The sequence below is a fragment of the Hemitrygon akajei genome, chromosome 30 (assembly GCF_048418815.1).
Source record: "Hemitrygon akajei chromosome 30, sHemAka1.3, whole genome shotgun sequence".
NCBI lineage: Eukaryota > Metazoa > Chordata > Chondrichthyes > Myliobatiformes > Dasyatidae > Hemitrygon > Hemitrygon akajei.
The window spans coordinates 40212763-40233775 of record NC_133153.1 but is presented as its reverse complement, the minus strand read 5'-3'; the positions used below and the strand labels follow the sequence as shown (position 1 = coordinate 40233775).

Below are 21013 nucleotides of genomic sequence, written 5' to 3'. Positions count from 1 at the left end.
TGTGTGTTGCTGCAGAAATGTTATTCTTTAGTTGCAGTAGACTGTTTCAGAAACCTTAGTGTGGGGTTGTAAATCCCTAAATCTCGTCAAATCTATAGTAAAACTCAATGGACCATCTGGAAATTCCGACACTTGGCGTCTGGCTCACCAACTCATGTTTGCTACACTGCCTTTCGACTTGCTTGGAGCCCTGTTTCTAATATTCCCTTTGATCCTACCTCATTCCCTGGGAAATTTATCACAAGATCAAGTAACAAATTTAAAAAGTGACTTAAGAATTGTGTTGAAGTGTTAGTATTTGAATCACATTCAATAGTCTGAAACATCTGCTAATCCAACACTACCAAATTCCTGAGTGTGCTGCGCCACTGAAGTTTTATTGCATCAGTGCTATCCTCCCTTGCAGTGTGACAGCTTGGTGTGAACTGACAAAGTTGTGATACAAAATCAAAGTAAATTCCTCCCTTTATCACTTCCTTTCAGTCACCTTATGTTCAGATACTCCAGCACCCAGTGTCACCCTATGTACATACAATCAGACCATGTATATGAGCAAGGGTGCTGGGGTGGAGATGCGTCTCGATCAAAGGAGGTGTAAGGTGCTCCTTCCTTCCGCTAGCCTGCAGGTCACCCTTGGGCAAGGTGTAGCACCTGCTTAGTCCTCCTCCCCCACCAGATCAGGGTCATGTGAAGCCATGGGAGTTGGTGGAGGACGGTCGTATGAGCAGTTGGTGCCTATCACAAGTCCTGGTTATGTGACCACCGACGCCAGGCAGACAATCTCTGAAGAGTATTGATAATGGCTGGGGTCACCCGTCTTGTAAAGACTCTGCCCAGAAGATGACAATGGCAAACCACTTCTGTGGAAAAATTTGCCAAGAACAATCATGGTCATGGAAAGACCGTGATCACCCACGTCATATGACATGACACATAACAATGTAAGCTAATCTTATGTATAAATAGCCATACTGAAACAGTTACTGTACATTGTATTTTATAGGATTGTATTTATATTTATTGCAATTTTTATGCTGCATTGGATCCAGAAGTAACATTTCACCTTTCACTCTTAACCTATGACCTCTGGTTGTTGTCCCTCTCAACCTCAGTGGAAAAAGCCTGCTTGCATTTACCCTATCTATACCCCTCATATTTTGGTATATTTCTATCAAAGCTCCACTCGTTCTCCTACTCTCCAGGGAATAAAGTCCTAACCTACTCAGCCCCTCTCTACAACATGGGTCCTCAAGTCAAAGCTCAAAGTACGTTTCTTATCAAAGTATATGTGCAGTATACAAATCTGAAATTTGTTTTCCCCGCAGGCAGTCATGAGGCAAAGGAACAGCATGGAACCAACCCGTTAAAAGAAAAACATCAAGCCCCCCCCCCCCCCCCCGTGCACAGAAAAATCGCGCAAACGGTAACAAAATAAGTGAGAGAAAACACAGAATGGCATACTTCAAGACAGTTCAGCTCAGTGTTCATTATTTGCAGGCTGCCTTCATTCAAAAATTGCCCAATGCTGTAGTAGTAACCAAAACAGAGGGACCAGAGTTAGAACGAGAAACATAACACGTCATAAAAACTGAATTAGAGTCCAAATCTACAATCCGTGTCAATTAATCCTTGCTCTGAGTTGGGATGTATTATCTGGCTCTGTAACAATCTACTGCAATTAAAGAATAAACTTATTTCCGCGCTGCTTTTTCTGACCCAGTTCATTTCCGAGAGCCTCGTGCACAGTTATACTGTATTGTGTCCTGTCTCACAGTGATGTGTAATTGACTTAAACTGTGCTGCTTCCCCGGACAGATAACGGAGCTGTTGAATGACGTGGAGAGGCTGAAACAGGCGCTGAACGGTCTCTCACAGCTTTCCTACTCTGCCGGTAACACCAAGCGACCAAGCCAGCAGATGGAGGCACTCCAGAACCAAGTCAAAACCCTGGAGCAGCGGCTGGCTGTAAGTTGTCTATGTTGAATATACACGACGCCTCTACACTTTAAATGTGCAGGGAGCCTGGAGGCACCGTGTTGTTGTGACTTCACTCTGTTCTCTTCAGTGTAGTATTATTATTGAGATATAGTGCAGAATTGGCCCTTTGGGCCGAGCTGCCCAGTTTAATCCTAGCCTAATCACAGGACAATTCACAATGACCAATTACCCAACCAACCGTTACATCTTTGGTCTGTGGGAGGAAACTGGAACACTGGAGGAAACCCACGAGATCATGGGGGGAGCAAACACACAGAGGTGTGAATTGAATCCAGGTCACTGGTACAGTAAAGCGTTGTGTTAACCACTACGCTACCGTGCGATGGGAATTGAACCCGGGTCACTGGTACAGTAAAGCATTGTGTTCACCACTACACGACCGTGCAATGGGAATTGAACCCGGGTCACTGGTACTGTAAAACATTGTGCTAACCACTACACGACCGTGCGATGGGAATTGAACCCGGGTCACTGGTACTGTAAAGCGTTGTGCTAACCACTACACTAACGTACCAGCCCATCTTCAACCAGCTATTTACTGAAGCTCATCATTCCTACTCTTTTGTGGGCTGGTCTTTCAAGTTGTACTCAGGTGTAGCCCATCCTCAAAGATCCTTCCTCTCCCACGGATGAGGTTTTTGGAGCTTCTGTTGCCATTTCTGTAGCTCTGGGTTTTTACGGGATGGGGTTACTAGCCCCTTGCCCAACCCTGCTCCTCTCACAGTCAGGTTTGGGATTATCGCAGAGATATTTTCAACCAAGGTTGGAAATAATGTTTTCTTTATTGCTGATGGAGATGACGTAATGGCCTGGTCTGGCTTTTTCCTCTGAGGTTGGATGAGGCTACAACTAGAAGTCATGGGTTAAGGGTAAAGGGTGAAAGGTTTAAGGGGAAAATGAGGGGGAACTTTTTCACTCAGAGAAGTGTGGGTGTGTGGAACGAGCTGCCAGTGCAAGTGATGCATGCGAGCTTGATTTCAATATGGAGAAGTTTAGGTACATGGTGCAGGTCAATGGGAGTAGTCAGTTTAAATGGTTTTGGCATGGACTAGATGGGCTGAAGGGCCTGATTCTGCTGTACTGTACTTTTCTATGACTCTAATGTCATTTCCAGGTGTAAAAGAGAATGAAATAATTGTTACTCCAGATCTAATGCATCACAACAATACCATAATAAAGTCACCATGATCATTATGTGCCGAGTCATATGACATGGGTGATCATCGTCTTTCCACGACCATGATTGTTATTGGCAAATTTTTCTACAGAAGTGGTTTGCCATTGCCGCCTTCTGGCCGGTGAGTTTACAAGACGGGTGACCCCAGTCATTATCAATACTCTTCAGAGATTGTCTGCCTGGCGTTAGTGGTCACATAACCAGGACTTGTGATGTGCACCGGCTGCTCATACGACCATCCACCACCTGCTCACATGGCTTCACATGTCGTTGATTGGTGGAGGTGGGAGGCTAAGCAGGTGCCACAGCTTGCACAAAGAGCGCCTTACGCCCCTTTTGGTAGAGACATATCTGCACCCGCCACCCTCAATAGTATAAAAAATACAATAATAATAAAAACTTTAATAAATATTAATACATAATATAGTTTATAACACATTAAATGTACCATACATTGATGGATTTATATTTATGCATAAAGTGATGTTAGGCACAGGGGTGTTTGTACTTAAGGTGACTGAGAGGAAATGACAAAGTGGTGTTGGCTGTGTGGTGGGAGGGTCAGTTAGTGGGTGGAGGTGTTGATCAGTCTTACTGCTTGGGGAAGGTAACTTTTTGAGCGGTGGTGCTGGTGTTGCCCACGTAGCCCCCTCCCTCGAGACGGACAGCAGTCACTGAGCAGGGTGGGTGGGGTCCCTCACTATAGTACTTGCCTTTCTCGGACACCTTTCTGTATAATAGCAGGTGGGCTGCTGCCTGTGGTACTTCGGGCAGTTTTGAGTGTTACGGATGTTGTGAGATGTCTTTTTGAGTAAAAAGATTGAAGTGGAAAAGAGTACAGAGAAAATTTACAAGGAAGTTGCTGGGACTGCAAGACCTGAGTTATAAGGGAAGATTGAATAGGTTAGGACTATATTCCTTGGAATGTAGAAGACTGAGGAGAGATTTGATAGAGATGTACAAAATTATGAGGGTTATAGACAAGGTAAACACAAGCAAGCTTTTTTCCATTGAGGTTGGCGTGCTTACAGCTAGAGGTCATTGTTTAAGGGGAACTCTGGGGGAAACTACTTCATTCAGAGTCATGACAGAGCGGAACAAGCTCCCAGCATAAGTGGTACCTGCGAGCTCGATTTCAATGTTTAAGAGAAGTTTGGATAGGTACATGGATGGTAGGGGTATGATCCAGGTGTGGGTTAATGAGACTCGTAGTTTAAATGGATTGGCAGGGACTAGATGGGCCGAAGGGCCTGTTTCTGTGCTGTACTTTTCTGTGATCTAAAAAGTTGAGCTAAATTGTTCATTTTATATGCTAACTCAAGGTTAAATTTGTGATAATCTGCCTCTGGTTTGTTCTGGTTATTTAAGATGTAAGGATACAATAAAAATATTAAACTTTAATTTTCATGATTCATAGCAGTAAATTTTCAAGTATTAAAAAAGTTGAGCAGTATGTGTGAATTTCCAAAGCAGGGAGTAAGGAGCAATTAATCTTCATATTCTGTGTTACTCACCTTGCTGTATGCCAAAGGAATATTGAATTATCATGTTGAATATTACATACTGGTTTTCTTCCACGTGTCCTCTGTACAAGTTCAGAATATGTTATGGTTAAAATGTGATGTACACTTAGTGGCCATCTGTACATCTGCTCGTTAAATCAAATCTCTAATCAGCCAATCATGACAGCAGCTCAGTGCATAAAAGCATGCCGACATGGTCAAGAGGTTCAGACCAAACATCAGAATAGGGAAGAAATGTGACCTAAGTGACTTTGACCGTGGAATCATTGTTGGTGTCAGACGGGGTGATTTGAGTATCTCAGAAACTGCTGATCTCCAGGGATTTTCACACACGACGGTGTCTAGAGTTTACAGAGAACGGTGCAAAAAACCAGAAACACCCAGTGAGTGGCAGTTCTGTGGGCGAAAATGCCTTGTTAATGAGAGAGGTCAGAGGTGAATGGCCAGATTGGTTCAAGCTGACAGGAAGGTGACGGTAATTCAAATAACCACACGTTACTACAGTGGTGTGCAGAAGAGCATCTCTGAACACACAACATGTCAAACCATGAAGTGGACAGGCTACAGCAGCAGAAGACCACGAACATATATCTCTGTGGCCTCTTTCTTAGTTACAGGAGGTACCACTTCATGTTCTGGCAACGTCCTTGCAAATTTTCTTTCTATTATTTCAGTCTTTTTGATATCTTTCCTGAAGGTATTGTAGGTGCTTAAATCATTAAGTTAAGTTGTAGGCTTTCATGATCTGACAGATTTAGGGTGTCTTAATGTTGGATTTTTTCCTGACTTAACCTGCACCACTTAGCTTGATCAACCCTACTGGGGCATCTACAGCTCGCCAGAGTCCTCTGTCCTGGGCCAGTCTCTCAAGTTGCCCCAGGTGTCACCCATAATCTTTGTCCTTTCTCTCGCAGGGATGAGGGCTTTTGTTGCCGTTTCTGTAGCTCTGGGTTATTATGGGTTGGATTTGCTAGCCCCATGCCTAACCCTCCTTTCGCAGTCGAGCTTGAGACTGTCCGTGGTGGAGTTTTATGCTCCACGGGCTTGGATAAGACTGAATCAAATTGGAAAGCAGAAAGGAAAAAACTGCACCTTCTGGTAACTTGAAGCAAAAGTATTGCTGGAAATGATTCAGCAGGTCGGGCAGTGTCTGCGGTGAGACAAACAGAATTTGGGTTAATTGGCTTCTCATCAGAACTGGTAAATTAAGATGTTGTTTTGAGTTGCTGAGAGGTAGAGGGGTGGGAAAAACAGCATGCCTGTGACAGGTGGAAACCAAGGTCGTCCGAACAACCTGGATCTCCATCTATCACACGCTTTCTCTTCCGTCTGCAACCTCGTTTCTTACTTCCCTGATTCTGATGAAGGAAAATCGACCTTTATTGTCCATTTCACTCTCTGTAGGTAATAGATAAAGATGAGCTTTATTTGACATACTTGCATTGAAATATCCCCATTGCACATCTATGGCTCTGCCGTGGAGAGTGTGAAGAGCACAAAGTGTGCACGTGATGGATGATCTAACCTGGGCCCTCAACTCTAGTCAAGCAGCCACATCAGTGCCTCCACTTTCTGAGGAGATTGAGGTGCGCAAAGCTCTCCGCTCCTATTGTAACGGCTTTTTTTTTTGATGTTTTGCCCAGTTTTTAATCCGTGTCTTTTCCGATTCTCTGCAGGATGCTGATAGGCAACACCGCGAGGTTATTGCGATCTACCGGACACACCTCCTCAACGCTGCACAGGTAGGCGGGGTGCTACGGTCAGAAATGTTGCACAAGCCCCATTAGCGACGTTCCTGACTCTAGAAGTGCATCAGTACTGCAGTCAGAGACTCGTACAGAGGATGTTTCCTATAGTGGGGAAGGCTAGGACTCGAAGGCACAGCCTCAGAACACAAGGACGTCCCTTCAGAACAGAGACGAGGAGGAATTTCTTTAGTTGGAGAGTGGTAAATCTGTAGAGTTCATTGTCACAATTCACTACCAGTATATTTAAAGTAGAAGTTTATATTTATAAGAGATATAATGCTGAGGTTTCATAAGGCATTGATCAGACCGCATTTAGGGTATTGTTAGTAGTTTTGGGCCCCGTATCTAAGAAAGGATGTGCTGGTATTGGAGAGAGTCCAGAGGTGGTTTACAAGAATGATCCCAGGAATGGAAGAGGAGATATGTGTGTCTCTGGGCCTGTACTCACAGGTGCTTAGAAGAGTGAAGGGGGTGGGGTATTTCATTGAAACCTACTGAAAGGCCCAGTATAGCCTGTTAGGACAGGGAGGGGATGTTTCCTGTAGAGGGTGAGTGTAGGGCCAGAAGGCACAGCCTCAGAATAGAAGGATGTCCCTTTAGAATAGAGATGAGGAGGAATTTCTTTATCCAGTGAATGTTGAATCTGTGGAATTCATTTCCAGAGACAGCTGTGGAGGCCACGTCATTGGCTGTATTTAAAGTGGAGGTTGATAAGTTCCTGATTAGTAAGAGTGTGAAAGGTTATGGGGAGAAGGCAGGAGAATGGGGAATCAGCCATGATCGAATGTCGGACCAAAATCAATGGGCCAAATGAATTAATTTTGCTTCTTTGTCTTCTGGTCTTACAGCACAGAAACTGGCCTCTCATCCCAACTGGTGATGAAAATTCCCAACCAATCTGGTCCCATTTTCCCACCTTTGGCCTATATCCCTCCAGTCCACGGGTTCCAACCTCTGGATGGAAATACTTTGTCAATGCTTTGTGAGAGGCAGAAATCCCTTGCTGTCTTTGGGGGGAATTGAAACTCCTGTCCCTGAACTGTGGTTCCAAGCTCACCGATCTTTTGTTGGACTGTTCTGATATAGAACATTACAACATAGTACAGGCCCTTCAAACCCACGATGTTGTGCTGAACTTTTAACCTACTCTAAGATCAACCAAACCCTTTCCTCCTGCCCAGCCCTCCATTTATCCATCATCCATATGCCTACCTAAGTCTCTCTTAAATGTTCCTCGTGCACCTGGCACTACCACCACCTCAGTCGGTCATTCCACACACCCACCACTTCCTGTGTTTAAAAAAAACCTGACATCTCCTCTGTACTTCCCTCCACCTTCAAACCGTGTTCTCTTGTATTAACAGGAATGTCCTCACTGTAGTCATAAATTCATACAGCACTACAGCGCAAATACAGGCCCTTCAGCCCATCTAGTCTGTGCTGACCTCCAGAACCCTCCCATCCATGTACTCATCCAAACTTCTCTTAAATAGTCTAAGTTCAAATCTTCCGGTTTAAGATGGCACTGGTGGCTAACGAAACTAGGATAGCAATTAAGTACTTTTTTCTGGCAAATGATCATCGCAAGTAATAGTCTGCAACTTCCCTTTGGAAGCAATTCGATGTGGCAGAACCGAGGCAAGGCGAGGCGGCAGGCTTGTCACCAAGAGTGTGGAAGAGCATGAAAGGTCAGGTGCAGGACGAATCGAAGCTGCGGGGTCTGGGCCTCAGAGTGTGTTGATGCTACTGAACATGATGTTCGGGCAGAGGTCTACAGGCCAAATTGAGGCAGTGAAGTCTGGCCTATCCAAGCGGCAGAACCCATTGTTTGGACGGAGATGTCAGTGCCAGGCCAGGGTGTCGGGGCTGAGCTGAGGTGGGCCGGTTCAGATCGCATCTTGAATCAGCAGGACCCAGTGTTCAGATAGAGAGTTAAGTGCTGGGCCAGATTGAAAAGGTCAGGGTGTTGGGACCCGAAGCGAAGTCGGGGCCGATTCAGATTGCTGCTCCGTGGTGTTCACTCGGTTCTGCACTGACCTGTGGGACTCTCGTGGACTTCAGTTCAGAAACGCTATTTGCTTGTGGTTACGGCTTGCATGATGTTTCATTTCATTGCACATTGGGTGTCCGATCGTCTTTTTATGGATTATTTTATTTTCTTAAGGGTTCTTTTTTATGGGCACGAAGTGGCTTTTATTTTCTGCCCATTAGACAGCCTTTGGTTTCTTTGTTTCATGGCTGCCTGTTAGGAGACAAATCTCGAGGTCAGATAATATACATGGGTTTCCCCCACTATCTGAAGGTAGAGCGTTCCTATGAAACCGTTTGTAAGTCAAAATGTGGTAAAGCGAAGAAGCAATTACCATTAATTTATATGGGGAAAATTTTTGAGTGTTCCCAGACCCAAAAAATAACCTACCAAATAACACACAAAACCTACAATAACACTAACATATAGTAAAAGTAGGAATGATATGATAAATACACAGCCTATATAAAGGAGAAATAGTGTAGTTCCACTTACCGGCATTGGGAAGACTGAGCCAAAACCGATTTGTAGAATAAAATTGGCATGTACGCGCATATGCACACACCTGCCCGCGCAAGGCTTCACGGTCGTGGTAGTCTTTCCCGGGGTAAACACAAGTTTAAAGTGGGCATCTTATTTCGTGAAAGTGAAAATCCTCTTTCAGTTAGCGAAAACAGGTACTGATGTAGGTCTTTCGTAAAAGTGAAATGTCGTAAGGGGAACGTTCGGAAAGCAAGGGACACCTGTACAGACTTTGATAATAAATGTACTTTGAACTTTGAATTCAGTGGAAAAATGCTTGCATTTACCCTATCGATATCCCTCATTACTTTGTACACCCCTATCAAATCTCCCCTCATTCTCCTACACTCCAGAGAATGAAATCCTGACCTATTCAACCTTTCTCTATAACTCAGATCCTCAAGTCCCAGCAACATCCTTGTAAATTTTCTCGGTACTCTTACAATCTTATTGATACTTTCCTGTGGGTAGGTGACCAGAACTGCACGGCATTGACGTGGGATCTTAGGTTAGATTACCTTTCTCTGTCACATGGACATTGAAATATAAAGCAAAGTGCTCTGTTTGTGACAAGTTAAATTAGTGGGGATTGTGCTGGGCAGCCCACAAGTTTCTCACTAACCCTAATTCAGAAAGTGGGAGGCATGGGGAGAATGTACAAACTCCTTTCAGACTGCAGCGGTAATCGAACCCCGATCTTCCAGCTGGCAGTGTAAAGTGTTATGCTGATTACCAAGTAACCATGCACCCTGTTTGTGTGGAGAAGCAGAGGCTGTGAATAGAGGTGGCGGAGTGAATATTTAACAGTTAAGAGTAGGGGTGGTTTTGATGGGGGGGGGGGGTCAGTGACTAAAGGATGAAGTGTTGTTGATAAAGGAGGTGGGAATTTTTGAGGGAGTAGCAGAGTAGATTCAACAACACCTTTCAAAAGGAAATTGGAGAAACTTCGACGGGAAGAGAAGTTCAGGTCTCTGGGGAAGGAGTGGAGGAATGGGACTGATCCAACAGCCCTAACAAACAAAGAACCAATGCTGTTGTATTGGGCCAAACCTCTGCTGTTTCACCCTGTGGATGTTATCAGGTGGCCTACAGGTAACGAACAAGACAGCGCTAGATTGAACTGAATATGCCTGGGTTGTGGGTTGGCATTTTATATATTCTGTTTTTTTCGCCAATTTATTTTTGCTGTTTGTGCAATTTTTTGTTTTTTGTGCTTTGGGGGTTTGGGGTTGATGTTTTTCTCTGTCTCTGGGAAGAAGAACCTCAGGGTTGTATACTGCATACGTACTTTGAATGTTTGCTTGTACGCTCACTCTGTCACCTAACCCTTCCCTTCATTTTAACTTTAAAATAATGTGTGTGGAAGGAAAGTTTGTTTAGCAGCTTTTTTTCTCCCTTCTCTTGTCAGGGTCACATGGATGAAGATGTCCAAGCTGCTTTATTGCAGATCATTCGGATGCGGCAGGAGTTTGTCTGCTAGCAGAAGGCTGCAGCCTGACTACTTACCCTGGCTGTGCTAAAGGCTGCCGCAAGTCTACTGGAAGTTGCTGGACAGTATATCCGGTGGCTGAAATCGTTCATCTTTTAAAAATAAGCCCCATAATATTGGGGGGAGAAAAGCCAAGCCTATTCCAATTTGCACCCTCCCACATTCGTCATTTCAGATATATTGCTTTATTAAGAGTGCAAGTCAGTTCGTATTATTGGAACGAGCAAATAAATGCTGCAGATTGAAGTTACATTTTCATCTTTGATGCCATTGTCATTTGATTAGGTTTCATGCCAATCTTTAGCCCTGCCTGACTCCCTTGGGAAATCTGTAGCCACAGAAGTCTGTTTTAACTTGCGCCTTGGCCCCAGGGGTTTATTAACGTGTTGGACTTGGGTTGCGCTGTTCTGTGACATTTACAGAACTGGAAGTGTGAAAGCCTGCTGTAAAGCCCAACATCCGATGGGCAAGTGTTCTATTAGATGCCGTCCCTTTCATGGGCCTCCTGGGATGCGGTGAGCTTTGAGTCCAGGAAGATTTACAGACATAACAAAAATAAAGCAAATGTTTAGTTTGCTTTGATGTCCAACGTGAGCCGCAAACACGTCGTAAAAAGGTGCATTTTGTGTTTTACAAACCAGTGGCTGTTTCCACCAACCTTTGGCATCTTGGCACACAGTTCCAACTTGTTTCTTTTTGCTAATTGGCCCTCTGGAATTTTTTTTTTGATTTCCTTTACAAACTGACCATTTATTTTCTACAAATGCGGAGACTGTTTTTGAGGAACGAAAGGAAGTATGAAGAGAATGTTTGAGGTGTTGAAGCATAATCAGATCTTCTGAGGATGGGTGGGATATTGGAACTGTTAACGTGTCGTCACGATCAAACGAGTACTATCAGCAGTATTTGTAGTTGTGTGCTTTTTATCAAACTCTGATCACGTACAGTTCCCTTCCTCTTCCTGCGCAATCTGAGTCTCGGGTAGCTTAACAATTCTTGTGTTTGTCCCTTGTGACAACAGAGCAAGAAGAGGGTCGGTAGGTCACAGTTAGTGCTGTGTACACACTCAGGGTGTGTGTCCCCTGACCTGTGATGGGTACGGCAAGGCCATTACTATCATCTGAAATACAGGCTGTCTACCCACAAATTAATTTAATTGCTGAAGGATTATAGTCCACTTCCACCGCTGAATTGTAGTTTCCCTGTCTTCCTGTCTTTAGCGTTGAAGCTTCGATGTACAGGGTGCAATAACTATCTGTATGGAATGAGACAATAATCTGATTTCTTAAGCAGTCCCCAAAACAGCCATCAGTATGAAGCAACTATCAGCTATGTGCAGAGAGCTTAACCCAGTTAAAATCAAAAGGGGCACCGTCAATATTATTTCAAAGCAAGTATATTATATATATCTACAGCAATGCCACAAATTCTCTAAGTTTCTGTGCTGACCCTTAATTCCACATTGAAGGCAAGGATGGTGTAATGTTTCCTTTATCGAGTTACTTGGCTGGCCAAGTCTGAGTTTTAATTTAACTGTTAATCAAAGTGCTAACTTTTCGCAGCAAGTTTGTAGGTTTGCGTTAGGCTTCTGCTGTACACTGTTACCGCTTAGTGCAGTCAGAACTGTTCTTTTGATTAGATTCTCTACCAAACTGAGGTACTGTGCTATTTCTCAGCTGGACTGGTCCTGCAATTTTTGTTACTGAATTATACTGGATACGTAAACCTGTGTTTAATTTTGTCAGTATTCATCACTTTATTCCTCGAGCACATCAGATAGTGACCTATTTGTAATGTGACTGGATTGAATGTTACAGAATGAATATTGTACATCTAATTATAGATCTTGCTGTTCATGACTGAATCGTTTCTTTCGACGTTAGTTACAACTCCATCTGCTACCACTGATTGGGGTGGATTATCCGGTAACTTAAGGGTGGAAAGGCATGGTCTGCAGTCACCCAAAGTCAAAGCCAAGTTCACTGCCATCTGCACAAGTACATTTATGCACGAGTGCAATGAAAAGCTTACTGCAGCATCATCACAGGCAATTCACAAATAAAACATAAACTGTAGACAATTTTTACAAGAAAACACAATTGGAGCAAATCAAACACAAAATCTATTTTATTGCAAACTGGTCAGTGTTGCTAAACTGGGTGTTTAGGGCTGTGCTGGTTGAAGGGGAGTAACTGTTCTTGAACCTAGTGCAGGTTTCCGTACCTCCTGCGAGCAGATGGCATGGCCTGAGGTGCTGGAGATCTTTAATAATGGATTTTGCCTTCTTCAGGCTGCACCTTCTGTAGATACGACCCACGGAGGGGAGGGAGATGCCCCTGGTGCACAGGGCAGCCGGCTGGTGAATCTGTGTGGTAGAGTCGATGGTGAGCTCCTCGGTGAAGTATATGGTGTGAAGACCCGATGCACCCATAGTAAGCATGTTGCTCAGCGAGTTTGTCCCATCTGCCCGTGTTTGACCCATAGCCTTCTAAACTTCATTTGTTCATGTACTTACCTAGATGGGATTTAAATGTGCCTGCCTCAACCACTGTTTCTGGTAGCTCATTGCAAACACTTAATGTAACTTGCACGAAACAACTTCCTCAGATGTCCCTTTTTAATTTCCTTGCCTCTGATCTTAATCTTCTGCCCTCTTTTTTTGGGAAGTTCTTGGGGAGGGTGTGGGGAACAAAACTGTGTACCTTCACCCTTGTCCATGCCGCTTATGATCTGTCAGGGTCACCTCTCAATCTGCTGCCTGACCCACTGAGTTCTTCCAGCATCCCGAGTGTTTTGTTTCAGTCCTGATTTAAAGACCCATTCTCTTCTCGTTTCTCTGTTCGTCAGCACAAGTCCAACTGTATCCTTTTGATGCCCTTGACGTGGCTTGTAAAATTAAAACTGTTACACAGCTTATTTTATTTAGAGGAACAGGCAATGGGCTGTGCCACCCAACAACCAAGCCATTTAACACTAGCCTAATCACGAGACAGTTTACAATGACCCTCCCACCTGTACGCATTTGGACTCGGGGAGGAAACCAGAGCACCCAGAGGAAATCCACGTGGTCACGGGGAGGGCGTGCAAACTCCTGACGGACAGCGGCTGGAGTTGAGCTCCAAACTCTGACGGCCCGAGCAGTACTAATAGTGTCAAGGCGGGTTTAGAAAATGTCAACTGTTGTGATCAAAGAGACATCTGTAATTATAAAGCGGGACAGTGCTCTCCCAGAGTGCACCAGCTATTAATTGCAGTTATCTATTCATTTCAGCTGTCAGAAACCCAAAGCATCATGTACCAGGATTAAATTGCTGCTACACTATAACACGAATTAACTTCAAAAGGTTTGGGTTCTTTGTTGCCAGTCATTATATCAGCGAGTTTCTTGGATCACTTAATTTTCAGGTGAAAAGCAAAACTATCTCCTTTAGTTAAGACTATTAGAATATTAAGCTTAATACATTGCGTATCGCGTCTGTCCGCCATGGTTGACAGTTTTCATGGGAAATGGAGACCAATGTGGTGGGGACACGCTCAAAATACTGGAGGAGCTCAGCAAGTCAGGCAGCGTCTGTGGATTCCGATTTATTTGCTTTTCAACATGTACATTGAAACATACAGTGGAATGAGTAGTTTATGTTAACCGACTCACCCAAGGATGTGCTGGGGCAGCCAGTAAGCACTGCTGTCGTCTCTGATCAACTGGACTCTGACAATTTACCTCGTTCCTCGATCTCACTTTATTTACTATGCTTAAGGAGAACAGCTCAGCCTGTCACCAAGTCTGAACAAAGAAATGCCGCTTCTCTACAGAAATTCACCAGACATTGACTCTGTTCTCTTCTGAATCCCGTCATCTGCATATTTAAGTATCAGTCATAATACGTACTTCAGGTGTAAATTACCGGTTAAATCTATGTCTAAAAGGCCAATCGCACTTGAGAATTAGGAAAATAACTGTCCAATGGCAAGTGTTACTGTAGAATCCTTGCATCTTGATCTTGTCCTGGTTCCCAGCTTTGAACAGCCTGGGTGACTGCACGACGTCTCCGTCAGCTGATCATCTCGACTCTCGCCTTGCTGAGCCTCCACACTGTACAAAGTGGCTACTCTCTGTTGTGTTAGCACACCAATTTAACCCCTTCCTTGCTAGGACACTTCACCAGTTACTTACACGCCACTGTGCATTCTGGCACCAACATTGCAAGCCTGCCATAGGACACAACCGAAAGGAACACACCAAGCGTCAAAGCAAATCAATTAACATTTCAGGCTGAAGTCCTTCATCATGAAAGGAAAGGGCAGAACTAGATGAGAAAGGTGGGTGCTGTCTCCCACCCTTAATAATCCTGTTTTAATTCAACTGGATTACAAAGTGGCATGGGCATCAGCCTAGGAAGGCCGATTGAGATTCGCTGTCTGCAGTGATCGAGGGAGCACAGCATCCGAAAGGCACAGAGGACAAGGAAACCAGGGTGATGTGTGATCCAGTGTCAGAAAATGAATTGATCCTGTGGGAAGAAGGTGGTTCAACTCTTACGGAAAAGCTGAATCGTACTGGGATTGACAAAACTATCAGCAATGTACAAAGAGCTGGAGGAATGCAGTGGGTCAGGCGGAGGGAAATGGACAGTCAGTATTTCAGCTCACAAACTTCACCAGTGATAGCATCATCACTGTTAATTCAATGCATTAAATTACTTCAAAGGAGAAACGAGAGCGAGCAATGAGAGTCTAACTTTGTGTTTACTTCGAGTGAAGCATGCACGTATCGTGGTAACGTGATGACTTAACTGATTCATGGATTTTTTACATATAATCCATAATGAATTATTTAAACAAACAAGAATGCCTTATCAAACAATATTACTCAAATGTTGCTGAGATATTAAACACAACAGTGGCTGTTGTATTTTACTTCAGGCCAAAATAGAAGACTACAGCACAGTACAGGCCCTTCGGTCTGTAATATTGTGCCAACCTAAATTTAAGTTGTTCCAAAATCAATCTAACTTTACCCTCCCACATTTGAATACTGTCTCTCTCTTTGCACTTGTCATCTCCCACACACACACACACACAAACTCACACACCACCCCCACACAGACACCCCCCCCCCCCTTTTACACACACACACACACTCACACTCTGACCTCTGGCATTCCCCCTATGCTTTGCTCCAAATGCCTTAAAATTAAACACACTGCCTGGTGTTAGCCATTTCTGCCCTGGGAAAAAGTCCCAACTGGCTGTCAACACAGTTACTGCTACAGCTGGATTTACATAGCATTATAAAAGGTCCACTCTCCCCGCGTCTGTAGGTCAGTGCCCACGGGCATCCAGCACCAAACTTCCTTTGCTTGTTTGTGTTCGGGGGTTTTACTCTACCATGGCATTGTAAAATGTTTTTCAGTTATTGGGCTAGCAAAGCAATGTCTTGTGTTTAAACCACTAACCAGGTCATTTCCATCCCTCACATTCACTACCATCACTGCACGACTTGTCTGTGTCCAGGGCTAAGAAGTGGGCAGGAAAAAAATCACTGTGGACTCTACCCACCCCACAAGCTGCCTTTTCCAAAAGCTCCCTTCAGGACAACACTGTAGGGCTTTTAAAACAAAAAAAAACTTCACACCGTGTTAAAAGTTCCTTCCTCCAGACAGTTAATCTGATCAACCATTCTAGTTACCACTCTACATCCCCTTCTATTACCCCCTCACTGCACAGTAATCACTTTATACCTCTTTCTTACTATGTTGTTTATAAATATGTTTACGCACATTTTATTTCACATTAACCTTTTATATAATTCTTTATAATTGTTGAGTCTTGTTTTTTGTTGTGTGCCACACATTGACCAACACACCACAGCAAATTCCTAACATATGTGGTGAATAAAGTTGATCCTTGATCCTTAAATCTAGCTTCCTTCCTATTTAAGCCCAGAGCCTGTTGGTTAAAATATTCCCAACATATTTTCTGCCTGGTATCTGGCTGTTAGCCATGCTGGATACTCTCCGGGGACTGGGAATCAAACCATGGATTCGTCCGTAAAAGAGGCTGTCCACACTGCTGACCATCGCCGTCAGGTTCAAGGTGCATCGATGGATGATGTTAAGATAACTCATTCATCTGCTCCATTGACTCTGTACTAGCAATCCAGCTGCTGCTGTTTCCAATCTCTCCCTGTAATCCAGATTTCAATTCAGATTTATCACTGAAACATACAATAAAATGTGTTTGCATTAACAGTCAATGCACCCAAGGACGTGCTGGGGGCAGCCAGCAAGTGTAGCCACACATTCTGCCGCTAACAGCATGTCCGCAATGTTCAGTGGAACAACCGCCAAACAAGCCCCTTTCAAATCTTCACACACAGGCAGGCCTCCAACCCCAGGACAGGCTGCCTCTGGGCCTCCAGTCCTTGGCTTCGGACTCTCACATATCGGGCCTCTAACCTCCAGACACAGCCTGAAATTGCAGACATCAGGCCTGCAACCTTCAGTCCCTGGCCTGTAGCACACATCAGGCCTGCACCATTCTGTCCCCGGCCTGAAATCGCAGGCATCAGGCCTGCAACCTTCAGTCCCTGGCCTGTAGCACACATCAGGCCTGCACCATTCTGTCCCCGGCCTGAAATCGCAGACATCAGGCCTGCAACCTTCAGTCCCTGGCCTGTAGCACACATCAGGCCTGCACCATTCTGTCCCCGGCCTGAAATCGCAGACATCAGGCCTGCAACCTTCAGTCCCTGGCCTGTAGCACACATCAGGCCTGCACCATTCTGTCCCCGGCCTGCAACCTTCAGTCCCTGGCCTGTTGCACACATCAGGCCTGCACCATTCTGTCCCCGGCCTGAAATCGCAGGCATCAGGCCTCTACTTCTGGACTAGTTGATCGTGGGTTTGACTTTTGGGCCTTGACTTCCAGACTCACAGAGAGTCCCAATAATAATTAATCAATAAGCAATTAATATTACAAACATAAAGTGAGGAGTCCTTCAAAGTGAGTTCATTAGTTGTAGGACTAGTTCAGTGATGGAGCGAGTGAAGTTATCCCTCCAGTTCTAGAGCCTGATGCTGAGGGGTAAAATCTGTGAGCTCACGTTGCCGACCTTTTAACCTACTCCAGGATCAACCTTACCCTTCCCTCCCACATGGCCCTCCATTTTTCCATCATCCATGTGCCTAAGAGCCTCTTAAATGTCCCCAATGTATCTGCCTCCATCATCCCTGGCAGCAACTTCCACACACCCACCATCCTCTCTGTCAAAAAGTTACTTCTGACATCCCCGATACTTCCCTCCAATCACCTTAAAATTATGGCCCCCTCATATTAGCCATTTCCACCCTGGGAAAATGTCTCTGTCCACTTGATCTGTGCTTCTTGTCATCTTGTACACCTCTATTGAGTCATCTCTGCTGCCAAGAGTAAAGCCTTAGATCATTCAGCCATTCCTCATAGGACATGCTCTCTAATCCAGGCAGCATCCTGGTTAATATCCTCTGCGTCCTCTCTAAAACTTACCTCCTTCCCATAAAGAGACGTTCAGAACTGGACTAAACCAGGGTTTTAAAGAGCCGCAACGTTACATCGATAGGTGCGTCAATTATTTTGTTTGATTTAGCGATACAGTATAGGAACTGCGCCTTCGGACCCAACGAGCCCACGCCAAATTACACCCATGTGTCCAAATGACCCACTAACCCGTACGTCTGGATTGTGGGAGGAAGCCGGGGGTGGGCAAAGTTGAAAGTAAATTGTACTATCAGAGTACATGTATGTCACCACATGATGCAACCCTGAGATTCAATTTCCTGCATACTTGGCAAATCTATAGAATAGTAACTATAACAGGATCAATGAAAGTTCAGCCCGAGTGCAGAAGACAACAAACTGTGCAAATGCAAATATAGATAAATAGCAATAAATATTGAGAACATCAGATCATAAGATCACAATGTCTGTAGTGAGATGCTGAAGATGTTCTATAGGTCAGTTGTGGAGAGCGCCCTCTTCTTTGTGGTGGCGTGTTGGGGAGGAAGCATTAAGAAGAGGGACGCCTCACGTCTTAATAAGCTGGTAAGGAAGGCGGGCTCTGTCGTGGGCAAAGTACTGGAGAGTTTAACATTGGTAGCTGAGCGAAGGGCGCTGAGTAGGCTACGGTCAATTATGGATAACTCTGAACATCCTCTACATAGCACCATCCAGAGACAGAGAAGCAGTTTCAGTGACAGGTTACTATCGATGCAATGCTCCTCAGACAGGATGAAGAGGTCAATACTCCCCAATGCCATTAGGCTTTACAATTCTACCGCCAGGACTTAAGAACTTTTTAAAAGCTATTATTAATGCTTTTTGAGATGGTGATTTAGATGCATATCATATTTTTTTACTGAGTTAAGTATTGTATGTAATTAGTTTTGCTACAACAAGTGTATGGGACATTGGAAAAAAAGTTGAATTTCCCCATGGGGATGAATAAAGTATCTATCTATCTATCTATCTATCTAGATTGAGTCCTTAAAGTGAGATCTTTGGTTGTGGGGACATCTCAACGGACGGGCAAGTGAGTGTAGTTATCCCCTTTTGTTCAGGAGCCTGATGGTTGAGTCATCTCATGGGAGATTCCGGACCAAACTGGAATCAGTGAGGGATGTTTGACAGCTGTGGCAGGGTTTGAATGCTGTAACCTCCTATAAAGAAACCCAGGTGGTCACAGGGAGAACGTACAAACTCTTTACAGGCAGCAGCGGGAATTGAGCCCCAATCAGCGGCGATGTAAAAGTGTTGTGTTAAGCACTACACTACCGTGAAGAAGCTTTCAGACGGGCACATTAAAAAACCAGAGAATGGAGCGGTATGGAACTAGCCAACATCATCTTAATTGTTTTGCCGGAACATCGCTCTATTCTAACGACCCCTCAAGAAAACCTGCATGCTCTTTGGAAGATTATTCCATAACTTTGTTAATTGGGAAATTCCAGGATTTAGATAATATAAAGTGGAACATTTCCAAATCAGGATTGTGTGCTGCTTGAAGGTAAACGTTCAGATGATGGTGTTCCCTGAACCCAGAGCCTTTGGACTCTTAAAGGGTGGAGATCATAGGCTCAGGAGATGCTTTGAAGACATGTATGTCTGTCTTTGCTCTTTCTCTGGCAGCTGGCCATTCTCGTTTTGGCTGCTGTGTTTCATAACAGTAATAGCTGTACTTGAAAAGTACTTTACTTGGCCGTGAAATGCTTTGGGAGATCCTGAACACCACTTAAATCTTCAATATAATGTCACATTTATCCCCTCGAGCCTATAGGGAATTATTCAATTTGCACGTTACACAGGGACTGGTGTAACACCAGCACCCTCTACTGGCAGAAGAAGGTAGGTCCCGCTTGGTATTTAACGTTAGCTCATGAGTGGTGATCCCGGTGTGGCCTCCTCTACATCGGTGACACCCTACACGGACTGGGGGACCATTTCGTCAAGTGCCTTCGCTCTAACCACTGCAAAAGGTAGGAACGCCCTGTGGCCACCACTTCAATACGACTTTCCGTTCCGTTCCGACAATAGCCTCCTGTACTGCCACAATGAAGTCAAACTCGGGTAGAAGGAGCAACACCTCATATTCCATCTGGGCAGCCTCCAACATGGTGGCATGAACGTCGATTCCTCAAACTTCCATTAATTTCACCTCCTCCCTCACTTTTTCCATTCCTCATTCTGGTTACTCTCTCAAACCTTCTCTTCTCCTCACCTGTCCATTACCTGCCTCTAGTTCCCCTCCTCCTTCCCTTTCTCCCATGGTTCACCCTCCCCTCCTATCAGATTCCTCCTTCTTCGGCCCTTTGCCTCTTCCACCTATCATCTCTCAGCTTCTTACTTCATTCCCCCCCCCCCCCCCCCAATTCATCCACCCTCCTCATCCCCTGGCCTCACCTATCATTTGCCAGTTTCTGCACCTCTTCCCTCCTCCTACTTTCTTATTCTGCCTTCTATCCGCTTCCTTTCCAATCCTGATGGAGGGTCTCGGTCCAAAACGTCAACTGTTCACTCTTCCCCATGGATGCTGCCTGACCTGCTGAGTTCTTCCAGCATTTTGTGTGTGTTTTGTGCATTTTGTGATGCTTCCAGCACCTGCAGAATCTCTTGTGTTTCGGAACATCCTCGGCGCCTTTCTCCACACCTTTAAAATCTATTGGCCCCTCTGGTATCTGTTTATATAGCTGGGGATTACACATTGTTTAATAATGTCCCAAGAAGTACCTTGTGACATTTTGGTTTTGGAATGTCAAATGGAATGTAAATGCAGGTTTTAAAATATTGAGTCTAACCTCGATGCCTGTGTAAAGAAGTGGTGAGGCAAGAGTTGGCAATGGATGGGTGGACTGACTTCCCAGCCCCTGACACGATTTTCACTCTTCCCTCCTCCCTTTGCCTGTCACCTTCCTCCCACCTATCACCAGCAGCTCTTGCCCTCTCCCTCCCCTCCCCCACCCTTCTATACCAGCTATGTTTCATTCCTGCGTG

The 21013-nt window shown here is 44.7% G+C and overlaps 1 protein-coding gene across 6 annotated transcripts in view; it reads left to right on the top strand.

Annotated features, from left to right (window-relative positions):
- The window catches only part of uacaa (uveal autoantigen with coiled-coil domains and ankyrin repeats a), a 187580-nt gene extending 175235 nt beyond the window's left edge, over positions 1-12345 (top strand). For all 6 annotated transcript variants that reach the window (XM_073032667.1, XM_073032666.1, XM_073032665.1 and 3 more), the window contains 3 exons: positions 1816-1965; positions 6375-6440; positions 10406-12345. In XM_073032667.1, coding sequence (XP_072888768.1) covers positions 1816-1965; positions 6375-6440; positions 10406-10477 — 288 coding nt within the window. In that variant the 3' untranslated portion in view covers positions 10478-12345. The remainder of the gene's footprint in view (positions 1-1815; positions 1966-6374; positions 6441-10405) is intronic.
- Positions 12346-21013: the final 8668 nt, after the last annotated feature.